The 12,921-nt window shown below is 32.6% G+C and overlaps 2 protein-coding genes and 1 long non-coding RNA gene across 3 annotated transcripts in view; 2 read left to right on the forward strand and 1 right to left on the reverse strand.

The window, feature by feature from the left end:
* LOC127710169 (uncharacterized) overlaps positions 1-12,753 on the reverse strand; it is a 78,198-nt gene extending 65,445 nt beyond the window's left edge. The window contains exon 1 of the long non-coding RNA XR_007986021.1: positions 12,179-12,753. This is a non-coding gene — a long non-coding RNA (uncharacterized LOC127710169). The remainder of the gene's footprint in view (positions 1-12,178) is intronic.
* The window catches only part of LOC127709735 (F-box/LRR-repeat protein 5-like), a 70,368-nt gene that overhangs the window by 35,128 nt on the left and 22,319 nt on the right, over positions 1-12,921 (forward strand). The window contains exon 9 of the mRNA XM_052215411.1: positions 9,827-10,058. Coding sequence (XP_052071371.1) covers positions 9,827-10,058 — 232 coding nt within the window. The remainder of the gene's footprint in view (positions 1-9,826; positions 10,059-12,921) is intronic.
* Positions 608-4,172, forward strand: LOC127710077 (uncharacterized). The gene is made up of 2 exons (XM_052215820.1): positions 608-1,396; positions 2,993-4,172. The coding sequence occupies exons 1-2, from the start codon at positions 1,312-1,314 to the stop codon at positions 3,313-3,315; spliced, it is 408 nt and encodes a 135-aa protein (XP_052071780.1). The 5' UTR covers positions 608-1,311; the 3' UTR covers positions 3,316-4,172.

Below are 12,921 nucleotides of genomic sequence, written 5' to 3' on the forward strand. Positions count from 1 at the left end.
TACGTCCCAAAATTGGTTTCCGTTCTCTAACTTGAGTTTGCCTCAACCAAATGTTATGAAACTTATACACAATGCTAATTACCACAAAACACAGATCAAGTTTGAATTTTGGTGGCGTCACTTTAACTGTTCTAGAGTTATGTCCCTTTATACATGGAAAAAAATGCAAAATTTTTAGTTTCCGTTCTCTAACTTAATTTGCCTCAACCAAATGTTATGAAACTTATACACAATGCTTTTTTCCACAAAACACAGATCAAGTTGAATTTTGGTAGTGTCACTTTAATCATTATCGAGTTATGCCCCTTTATAAATAGAAAAATTGCAAAATTTTTAGTTTCCGTTCTGTAACTTAAGTTTGCCCCAACCAAACATTTTAAAACCTATACACAATACTTATTACCTTAAGACTCAGATCAAGTACAAATTTGGGTAGCGTCACTTTTATCGTTCTTGATTTATGTCCCTTTATAATGTTGTATGCAAGCGGGGGCATCATCTGTGTCCATGGGGACACATTCTCCATTTATTTAATTTGTTGGTTTATGGATCTGCCATCCTTATTTTTCTGATATTCAAAAAAAAAAAATTAGAATTGACATTTCTTGCTTTTTAAAGGCAGTGCTTTAATGCCTTTCTAGTTGCCGTGTTAATATTTCTTTCCGCGATATCCAACTTATCTACGTGGGGGGTCATTTAGCTCCAAGTAGATCCGGAAAATGTTGATTCTCTCCTCTTCTTATTGTGGTATAAAATGTTTTTTGTCTCATTTCATTTACATTGGGAAATAGAGAAACGATCATTGTGTTTTGTTAGTTTTAAAAACTTTTGATTTATAAGTATTTTGCATTATAAGCAGTCAACCGATTGACAAACTAGAATTATTTGAATTCCGTGGGAAAGAGCTCGGGTTAATTTCGAGTGCTATCTGCAATCTAGATGTTTATAAATCATTTCAGTCGTTGATATAATAATTAAAGGTCGACTGAACATGAATTATATTATACAATTTAAAGCGCATTTCTGTTTATGCACGTGAACCCGTCTAACGTTATTGTTATTTCGCAGTTATATAAAGTAGCAAATTATCGTTCCTGAATAGGTGGCGCCGTGGTAGCGGATCCTGTTCCTCAACTTCCGGTTTCTGCACAGTGCAACTATTTCAGTTATATTTTTAATTAACGATGCCAAGTACTTGTTGTTGTGTACCTGGATGTCATTTAAGAGGAGGACATGCATTTCCAAATGACTTAAAAAGAAGGAAAAGTTGGATCAACGCCATTGCCCATACGCAGATTGGACGAGAACACGATGATATCGTGGAGTCCATCTCAATCAGCTGTTGTTTGCAAGGCACGTTTTACTGAAAAAGACTACGTGCAGGAAACTATTCATGGTAAAACTCTATTTTCTTTGTGAAATATATAGTTATATATGTAATCGCCATGCAAATAAACCAAAGTCAGTTTACAACCGCAATTATCGTTTTAGAATAAAAGGGGGTGGTTAATTCAAGACGTCATAATTTTTTGGATTACGATTCAATGTGATCTGTTTGAGATTTTTTGGTGCTTGCTACAATTATAATGATTTCTTACAAGAGGTATATCATACTGAGAATTATTTTAGCAGTAATTATGCTTATGTAGTAATGACAGGAATGCATAAGCTATGCCTCATAGACTTTCTTGAAAAATATCAATGACAATGTTAACAGGAACAAAACAATGACATGCTCTCATCTATATTATAGTTATTTAGGTACAAACAATGTATGTTTGTTGCATACGTCTCTCATTGTTTGTCCTTTGGATTTACATAACATACATTTTGATGTACATTGAATCAGGCTAACATAGTTTTATCCAGATTGTAATGAATAAATCTAGTTAATATTTTGCCAGGTTACGAGTACAAAGGAATTATAGTTATCTCGTACCATTGTAACTCGTACCAATGTCAACTCGTACCACTAAACAAAAACTCGTTCCAATGCAAACTCGTACCACTGCTAACTCGTACCACGGTAAATTCATACCATTGTAAACTCGTACCAACTTATTTAAATGCATTCAAACGGTGTTTAATGATGAATATATACTTTAATTTTACTCAATACCTCTTAAGTCTGTAAAATGTATATAATTTGAAATTACAATAACCAATTTGTAGCTAATTTTCCTTGTCTAATTGGATAGAGAAAACCGTGGCAGATTAGCTTTGTTGTCTCCCTTGAATAGACTCTTTTTTAAACTTTTACTGACAACTATTTGATTTAGTTTTTAATCATTCCAAATCAGTAACATTGAATAGATTTGGGTATTTTTCTATTGTTTCTAAAAGGAATTTTATTTAATGAAAGAATTTATTGATTGTGTTTTAAAGGTTTAAAATTGTTTATGACCAACAGTTAGAAAGTATGAAATTTATTTTTATACAATATTCAGCACATTTCAGCAGAATATGACCATGCTTATATGATTATACAAGTTGATTAGTAAAAGATAAAAAAAAACAAGTTGATTAGTTAATAATCAACCAATAATCACACAATCAAAGGAATTTAATATATTTATTAGCATGGTAATTAAGAAATTACATTTGTATTTTTGTCTAAGTTTTCATTAAAATCTGGTATAAATTTCAAAGATATTTTAATTTTTTGTATAAAGCTTTAAAAAAAAAAAATCATAAAACATTCGTATTTTTGTCTAAGTTTTCATTAAAATCTAGTATAAAATTCAAGTAATTCAACTTTTTTTATTTAGTTTACCAAAAAAAAAATCATAAAACTTTCGTATTTTTGAATATATTTTTAATGGTACGAGTTTGCAGTGGTAAGAGTTCTGATTGGTACGACTTCCCAGTGGTACGAGTTTACGTTGGTACGAGTTTACAATGGTACGAGTTAACTTGCTTCTGTACAAAGTATGCATTGCTAATGGAAGTTCATTTAATTATCAAAAAACTAATGTTTTATAACCTTTTTCAGGGCACAAACCCACCATACAGAGACTTAAGTCTACTGCCAATCCCAGCCTATTTTCCTGGACCAAGCAAGAGACTGAATCGTCCGCAAAAAGAAAAATCAGGGCAGTTTCCTGTGAAAACAAAAGAACTAAACTTGATGAATATTGTAGTAGAAATCTAGAGGAAAGTTTTGATTGTAAAGTTGGTTTTCCTGAAGAGGTAATTCATACTGCAGACAGGATTTATGACTGTCCACCACCAACTGCCGAGCTAATGTTGAGCTTCACAGATGGAATTACGCAAACACCATCAATGCCTTATTTTCAGCAGAGAATTTTGAAATGAAGACATGTGACACAGCCATGCATTTTATACCGGTTTAGAGTTGTATACTAAATTTTTATTTGTTTTGACCACACTTGGTCCAACAGCACATTGTTTGAGATACATATATTTTCAAATTGATAGGGTGTCATTTGAAAATCAGTTTTTTTATGACTTTGATGAAATTGATGCATTATACAACCAACCTTGAACTGTCTAGATTCTAGATTGAAACTAGTGTTAAGAATATTGTGTAAACATGGATTGTTTTTATGTCTAAACAGTGGCGTGAGGCTAACACTTGGCCATTTAGTGGTTTAGTCAGGTATTTTTCGCCATCCAACTTAGAATTAAAGTTTCCTACAACTTGGATTATTATTGACAGCACAGAATATCCCGTGATAAAACCTAAAGCTCCTAGAGCTCAGGCAACCTTTTCATCATATAAAAACAGAAACACTGAAAATACTTGTATGTTGGACACCTGGTGGTTTAGTCAACTATGTCTCTAATGCATATGTTGGTTGTACCAGTGACTGTGAAATAGTTGAAAGATGTAGAATAGTTCAATTATGTGATCCAGGTGACAGTGTGATGGCAGACAAAGGTTTAAATGTGCAAGATTTGTTTGCTCACTTTTTTCAAAAAAAGAAACAGAATTAGTTCCAAAACTCTTATACGGGATAGAAAAGTCTCCAATTAACACGTGCACATAGAGCTAATTATTGGACTTGTCAAAACATACAAAATTCTAATAAATCCTATGAATGGAACTGAAACAAAACTTTCATCTGAAATAACATTTAGTTGTTTTATGTTGTGTAATTTTAGAACTTGTATTGTGCCAAAGGATGCATAAATAAAAGTGACGCAATGAAGTTTGTTCTGATATATATATATAAATATTATTTACAATTACATGCACATGTAAATTGTAATGCATATAAAAATAAGGAGATGTGGTATGATATTCAGTGAGTTTATCGAACCAAAGTGCATAAGAAATGGGTTAAGCAGTTATAGGTGTTACTGTCACCATACAATCTCCAACAATTAGAAAAACTTGTACCGTGTAAAAAATTTCAGAGATCTTACAACTAAGTTTTGTTGTCTCACCTTGACTTTGGTGAATTGTTTATATCTGTTGATGTAAATATAAAAAAGAAGATGTGGTATGATTGCCAATGAGACAACTCTCCACAAGAGACCAAATGACACAGAAATTAACAGCTATAGGTCACAGTACGGCCTTCAACAATGAGCAAAGCACATACCGCACAGTGAGCTATAAAAGGCCCCGAAATGACAATGTAAAACAATTCAAACAAGAAAACTAACGGCCTAATTTATGTACAAAAAATGAACGAATAACAAATATGCAACACATAAACAAACGACAACCACTGAATTACAGGCTCCTGACTTGGGACAGGCACATACATGTACATACAGAATGTGGCGGGGTTAAACATGTTCGCGGGATCCCAACCCACCCCCTTACCTCGGACAGTGGTGTAACAGTACAATATAAGAGCGAACTATAAAAATCAGTTGAAAGAGGCTTAACTCATCAGATGGATAAATACAAATACAAGTGGACGTGGCCGGGTAGTTGTACATCCAAACAACAAAAAGACACTAAGTACAGATCTGAGAGTACTCGCATTTACTGACAGCTAGTTCAAAGCCACAAACAACTGATAAAAAAATCTTGCATCTAAGACTAAATTATCAATCCGTAAGCTCCCTTTAGAATTTTATAAATTTTAGATTTTACATTTCTGAGTTATGGGGTTTTATTCATTAAAAAGGGGGGGATTTTCCAGTTTTTGGACAACAACTCAAAAATGCTTTAAGCAGTTCGCATGAAACTTTGGTGAATTATTTATAGCTATTGATGTAATCTCCCTATTGATTTTCATAAATTTCAAATATGACATTAAGAAGAAATTGAACTTTATTTGTTTATAGTCTGGCAACAGATTTATTAAGTATTGCGCAACAGCACAGTGTATTGCACAACAGCAAGAAATCTTTAATTGAATGTAAATTCAATTCATTTAACTGATTTCAAGTTCTTTGACTACATTTATTCAGAAACTATAATATGTCAAATATTTAATTACAATCCAAATTCAGACCTGTATCAAGTTGAATATTGTGTCCATTTTTGCCCCAACTGTTCAGGGTTGGACCTCTGTGGGTGTATCCAGCTGCGCTCAGCGAATCAGTTTATTACTTAATTAAGAACTCCTTTTTGTCGAGCCTGCGACTTTTGTCGCAGAAAGCTCGAAATAGGGATAGTGATCCGGCTGCGGCGTTAGCTAACTTCTTAAAAGCTTTATATTTTAGAAGGTGGAAGGTCTGGATGCTTCATATTTTGTATATGGATGCCTCATGTTACGAAGTTTCCGTCAGTCACATGTCCAATGTCCTTGACCTCATTTTCATGGTTCAGTGACTACTTGAAAAAAAGTTAAGATTTTTTGTAATGTTGAATTCTCTCTTATTATAAGTAATAGGATAACTATATTTGGTATGTGCATACCTTGCAAGGTCCTCATGCCCGTCAGACAGTTTTCACTTGACCTCGACCTCATTTCATGGATCAGTGAACAAGGTTAAGTTTTGGTGGTCAAGTCCATATCTCAGATACTATAAGCAATAGGTCTAGTATATTCGGTGTATGGAAGGACTGTAAGGTGTACATGTCCATCTGGCAGGTGTCATCTGATCTTGACCTCATTTTCATGGTTCAGTGGTTATAGTTAAGTTTTTGTGTTTTGGTCTCTTTTTCTTATACTGTATGCAATAGGTCTACTATATTTGGTGTATGGAATGATTGTAAGGTGTACATGTCTAGCTGGCAGGTGTCATCTGACCTTGACCTCATTTTCATGGTTCAGTGGTCAAAGTTAAGTTTTTGAGTTTTGTCTTTTTTTCTAATACTATATGCAATAGTTCAACTTTGGTGTATGGAAATATTTTATGATCTATATGTCAGTCACGCAGGTTTTTTTTTACCTTGACCTCATTTTTTCAAGGTTCATTGCTCAGTTTTAAGTTTTTGTGTTTTGGTCTGTTTTTCTTAAACTATAAGCAATAGGTCAACTATATTTGTTGTATGGAAGAATTGTTAGCTGTACATGCCTGTCTAGCATGGTTCATCTGACCTTGACCTTGACCTCATTTTCTTGGTTCATTGGTCAATGTTTAGTTTACTTGGTTAATGTTAAGTTTATGTGACAGTTGTAATAAAGCTTTATATTTAGGACTATCAACATAATATCAATGATTAGTAAAGAAGGCGAGACATTTCAGCGTGTGCACTCTTGTTTCATTCATAAATTACTTTATACTTGGAAATATAATTTTGCTTGGAGTTATAGTTTCTAAAAAAAGTATTGTCATTGAAAGAGTTGACATGTTGCAATGAACATTTATTCTACATAGTTCTATGGTACCAAATCAAAAGTTTATATTAAAGAAAGAAGTCAAAGGTTTCCCATCATAGTTTAGTTACATACATTTTTTTTGTACCTGAGGTCGTTGAATATAGATCATTATATAAATAAGGAGATGTGTTATGATTGCCAATGAAACAACTATCATCCATACATTGTACTTACCAGTAACAAACCACATTTGCAAAGTTGAATAAAATACAGTTGATAACATTTACTTATTACTTAAAAGAAAATGCCAAACTATTTTAAACAGTATTTGACTATAAACATAGATAAAAAAGGTACAAACTGGACATAATGCACTAGTTCATAAACAAGTGAGAACAATCGCCTTCATATAGTGCTCAGAATATGACATTCATAAAACTTGTTCAATATCATTAGAGAACTCTAAATCTTAAATACTGAAAGCCACCTCTGATAAGTACAATGTACTATGCAAGATAATGATATAACTGGACTAAAAATACACACAACCTGTAATTAACTGCCTTTACAGCGCTTTCGCGCTTTGATTTATTCTTGCTGACCCTAACAAATACATTATCCCTGAAATAGAAAGAAAAATACCTGGGTAGCATCAACTTCCTGAAATTAAATGCATTATTTTAGCATTTTAAAACATTAACACAATGTGAACTTAAAAATAAAGATGTACAAATAATTCGTAGTGTATGTGTTCCTAAATATAGACAATCAAATCTGACCTTGAAAGTTTTGTTTGCACAAATAACTTTGCAGAACGAAACCAATATTAAAAGCCCATTACAATAAGTATGTTTTCCTTTTTTGTCATAGTCCCGTAAGATTTTTCATCCCATAGATGAAATGGACCCATCCAAACGTGAACAGCGTCAAGTTAATGACACAGAAGGTAAAGCATTATTTTCATGCGACATATTTTTCTAGCTTTCAGCTCGTTATTCACCATGTTTCCTGGAAGTTGACAAAAAACAACATGTACATATGTAGCTGTTTTTGTCTCGCCTGCTACTTTCAAGCGAGACATAGGTATTGCTTTTCTGGCAGCAACAGCAGCGGTGGAGGATGCTTCAACAATTGTTAAGATTTCTGCTTAAGTCAGTTTGAACTACTTGTGATAGATCAATGATGTTTTCTATAAAGTTGCATTACTATCAGTACATATCAGCCCTGCCCCTAGGTCACAGTCAAGGGACTTTCAATTAATAGGCAATTTTCAATGTTAAGTTCTCTGCTTAATTTGAAAATAGGGAGATGTGGTATGATTGCCAATGAGACCAAATGAAGTGGATGTAAGCAATTATAGGCAACTGTACGGCCTTCAACAATAAGAAAAACCCATCCTGTATAGTCCGCTATAAAAGGCCCCAACCTGAAAAATATGAAACAATTCAATTGAGAAAACTAACGACCTAATTCATAACAAAACAATTTACGAAAAACAAATATGACAGATATGAACCAACAACAACCACTGACCTACAGGCTCCTGACTTGAGAGAGGCACATTAAGTTAGTTTGATAGGAACTACTTGTGATTGATCAGTAATGTTTTCTATAGAGTTGCAATACTATCAGTACATATCAGTACATGCCATGTTCTAAATTTCCCACAGTTGTGAATAGATTTAACAGAGACTATTTAAAAAATTTGCCATCACCACCAACTTCCCATAATTACAAAATATATTGAGAGATCATTACATAAGACAACCACTGATGAGGTTCCTCACATGGAGCAGACACATTCACTTTTCTCAGACACTACCAAACAAAATGACTTAATATTTGGTCAGCCACTTGAAAGTGATAAGTTGTAAGGTGTTAGCACTGTTCAGATCTGTTAGACACCTACATGTTCTTTGAGGATAATTTTTCAGTATGTTGAATGAATGTAAAAGAATTTCGGCACTCATTTCTTCAGTACTACTGAACACAACAACTTCATACTTGGTCACCTGCCTAGCAGCGAGGAGTTATAATGTGTAAGCAATTTTTAGATCAATCAGACATGTCCTTCCTGTTTTTAGATACTTTGATATAGTGGGGGTCTTGTTTTGTAATGCAATTAACTTGTAGCCATGACTACTAACAGCTTTTAGAGATTTCATTTCTTATTTCACTAATATAACAAGTGACAATTTATGATAGGAAATGAAATAATAAAGTAGTTGAGAGAAACATTACCAGTTTATAACCAAGGAAAAATCTGGATATTAATATGGTGAAGTGATGGGCGAGCATGCCTTTTAACTTATGAACTGTGAAACATATATATCTAATTTAAACTTTTCCTGAAATCGCAAAAGTTAATCTCAAATTTTTGTTTGTCATGACAAATTTGCAATAATAAATGCTTGCAATAAGTTCAGTATTTTGACTTTACTATTCAAAAGTCATGAAAGTTATGGTTCCTTGATAGATTGGAAAATGACACTTTATGTCGGTTTTGTGCAATAACTTATGAACTGTACAACCAATGCTCTCTGAATTTAAACATGTTGTTTCTGATGACAAAATGGATGTCAATTACGATATTGACGATTTTCACTTTTGCTGTTCAGGAGTTATGGTCATTAATAGATTGGAAAATAAGCACAGAAGGATAGAGGTCAAACAAGCATGAAAGCACCATACATTAATATAGATCAATTTCATATGTACTAGCTACCCACATAAGGGAATACAATACAGTTTTAATCAATTTTGGGAATTTCTGTCCTTTTGACTTTTTGTCTTGTGACTTTCTGTATGTCACTGAAAAATCCAAGACAAAATGATGTGCCTATCTTTATTTTTCAATGATTTCAATGCATAATACATTATATATTGGGGAAAAAACATCTTACCTTTATAAAAATGTTGTTACAATGATTATTTACAGCATTTTACAAGTTTATTTATGGTGATACTGTATGGTTTAACCAGGTATTAGACAATTTGATAGAATTGTTCATGGAAAACTACTGTAAAAAGTTTCATAAGGGGCAGGCAACCAAGAATGAAAAAGAATATTTTTTTATCAACCATAATGTTTTATTCATTTTTCAAACATTGACAATTGTATAAATTTCTTACTTTAGGGCATTAGTGATAGACAAGCAGACTTTTCCATCATTGCAATTCCTTGACCTATCTGGTTGTGATAAAGTGACTTCTCTAGCTCTGACTGACCTGGTCTCTGTGTGCACTTCACTTGACCATCAGTTCCTTTACTATTGTGACAATTTAACAGCAGATCCATATTCTGATTCTGCAAGTGGATGTCAGAACTTGGAATGTCCAACTAGAGCTTGTTGTCGTTCTGGATGCTAGGTAGGTATTAATATGTAGACGTTTATTTTTTAAATTTTGATTGTATACTGTCAGAGTCAAGTCTGAGCTTCTGGTAATTTCAGGACTGTAGCTCTTGATGTAAAGCAGGTATAAGTATGTAGATGTTAGAATATTATATTCCACAGCTTGTTTGCATGGAAGTCAGGAAAGTATAAATAGATGTTTGTTGTTGGATTGCTATCTCATTTACATATACCAAGACCTTTTATTGATACATGTATAAAATTGTTAAATGTAGTATGAATAACATGAGCTACTAGATCTTATTTTGAATGTAAATTACAAGTGTTTAGAAAGAGACCTGAGAACAATGGAGAATAGGCAATTTTTCTATTTAGTTGTGAAAATGGTATATATGAAATAACATGTACCTCTCGACATATACAGCTGCAAAATAAAATGTAAATAACAGCAAGCCTATACATATATGTACATTTTGATATAGTCTTATTTTTGCATCATGCTTGTATTCACTTTTTAATTATTCGACATTCATTTCAAATATGTGATATTTACATTTAAATATAGAATTACTTCCCTTATATCATGTATGTCTTCATATAAAATGTTTTTAGTGATCAAATCAGGCATTTTTTTCTTTCTTTCACTTATAGCATTTCACTTAGAACAAGTATAAATATGGATAATTATCTGTTATTGAGAGCTGATAGATGGGGTTCTTTGACGGCTAATTATTGCATATTTGTGTGTACCATATCGTATGTCACACAATATACCAATTAACTTGTAATGAAGAAGTCTTAAAAGGAATTTTAGATCATTATTTGGGATAGATAGTAAATTGGGATATTTGATAGTGATACATCGATTTTGTTTATGCAGAGGTTGTTCATATGGAATAATAAAAAAAATTTATTTGTACAAGGTTTAGAAACAGTTAGAAATGTAAGGCTTTCAGAGCATATCAATCCTTTTTATGCATAGTATACTTTATATCATAGAAATGTAGTCATATTCCCTTTATACTGCATTGATTAATACTCCACCATCCTGTATTCCTATATAGTCAAGCCTTCCTCTACACAGCAGACAAATGCTGAATGTCCTATCGATATGATCTTCTTACATGAGCATGTTTTTCACTGATGCATTGAATATTTATGGTAATAATGTATATTCTATAAGCTGTATGTATCGCTTTTGAATAAAGAATTTTTTTTTCATATAAATGACCTAAAAAATTCTATGCAATAAGAAAAATCTGTATCTAATGTTCTTCAAGTTGATATTTACATTTAAAACTGTTTTAAGAATTGATTCTCATTCCCTGTATATGTAGTAGTGCTTAAGTTGATACTAGGGTCTGGTCCATTTTGAACTTGCTATACAGTATAATCTCTTTAGCTCATTACTGTTGCCATTCTAGTAACTGTCAACATGAAAAGAACAGAACCATTGTTCCTTTCAAATAAGATTATTTTTATACGACCACAAAAAATTTGCGTTCGTATATTGCTATCACGTCGTCGTCATCCGAAGATATTTGGTTTCCGGACAATAACTTTAGTTTAAGTGTATGGATCTCTATGAAATTTAACCAAAAGATTCAATACCACAATAGAAAGGTTGGGATTGTTTTTGGGGGTGATGGTCCTAACCGTTTAGGAATTAGGGGCCAAAAAGGGTCCCAAAACAAGCATTTTTCTAGTTTCAGGACAATAACTTGTGTTTAAGTGTATGAATGTCTCTTAAATTGTACCACATTTTACAAAAAGAAAATTTCTTCAAATGTTTTTTTTTTTTTGAGGGAGGGGTCAGTTTTTTTCCTCAAGATTTAAGAAATTACCAATTTTCCACACACAAAAATTGGGGGTCACAATTTATTTTGCTAATTCTTTGTATATAGTCTGAAAACAGATTTACTAAGTATTGCGCAACAGCACAGTGTATTGCACAACAGCAAGAAATCTTCAATTGAATATAAATTCAAATCATATAACCAATTTCAAGTTCTTTGACTACGTTTATTCTGTGTCAGAAACCTATAATGTGTCAAATATTTAATTACAATCCAAATTCAGACCTGTATCAAGCTTGAATATTGTGTCCATTTTTGCCCCAACTGTTTAGGGTTGGACCTCTGCAGTCGTATCCAGCTGCGCTTGGCAAAGCACATTTTTAAGCTTATCTGGTGATTTTTTTTCTTATCCATTCTATAGCATACAACATGATGCCATAAACCTTTAAACTGCTAAAATACTGAAATGTGAAATGCACTTTTGTATAAACTCTCCTTAAATTAAAGAATTATACTTTTAGTATTTCGTTAGACTAGAACTTGTCTGCATTATAGAAGAGTGCTCGAATAAAGAGTCAGATGGCACACAAAACCAAGCATGACAACAGTTTATACTTGAGCATATTTTTTTATTTTATTCTTCAGAAGCCAGATATTTAAGATAAGAATAGAGTCCATAGATATTTTAGAACAAAAAACAAGCATTCAATGGCCTAAGATTCAGTAGCAAGGGCAAATATAATGCATCCAAATTCGATGCATTATTTTTACAACATTGCTAACGATAAGCATCCAAGTTTGAAGAAAGTTCACAAATATGCAAAATCTACTGGGTTGGCATAAATATTAGTCTAGCATGAAAGTCAGATAACTTCTTCCATTCATCCTCTACACCAGCTGATGTTATAATATTGGTTAGACAGCATATTTTCTGTTTTTGACATTAAGTAGCATTGCCTTGAAAATATCAACAAAAACATGGTTTGTATTCATAGAGTTATGACAAAGGGGATTTAACATTCAGAACAATCTTCTTTAGACATGTCAATCAAAAAACAATTGGTCTGTTTTGAGAAAGTTAAC

The sequence above is a fragment of the Mytilus californianus genome, unplaced genomic scaffold (genome assembly GCF_021869535.1).
Source record: "Mytilus californianus isolate M0D057914Y unplaced genomic scaffold, xbMytCali1.0.p SCAF_1, whole genome shotgun sequence".
NCBI classification, from domain to species: Eukaryota; Metazoa; Mollusca; class Bivalvia; order Mytilida; family Mytilidae; genus Mytilus; species Mytilus californianus.

Bases quoted from the DNA above. Each gene is read 5' to 3' on its own strand.
- LOC127710077 (XM_052215820.1), top strand. From the start codon at position 1,312: ATGATATCGTGGAGTCCATCTCAATCAGCTGTTGTTTGCAAGGCACGT. The intron at 1,397-2,992 runs GTAAAACTCTAT...AACCTTTTTCAG, and splicing joins CGTGCAGGAAACTATTCATG to GGCACAAACCCACCATACAG.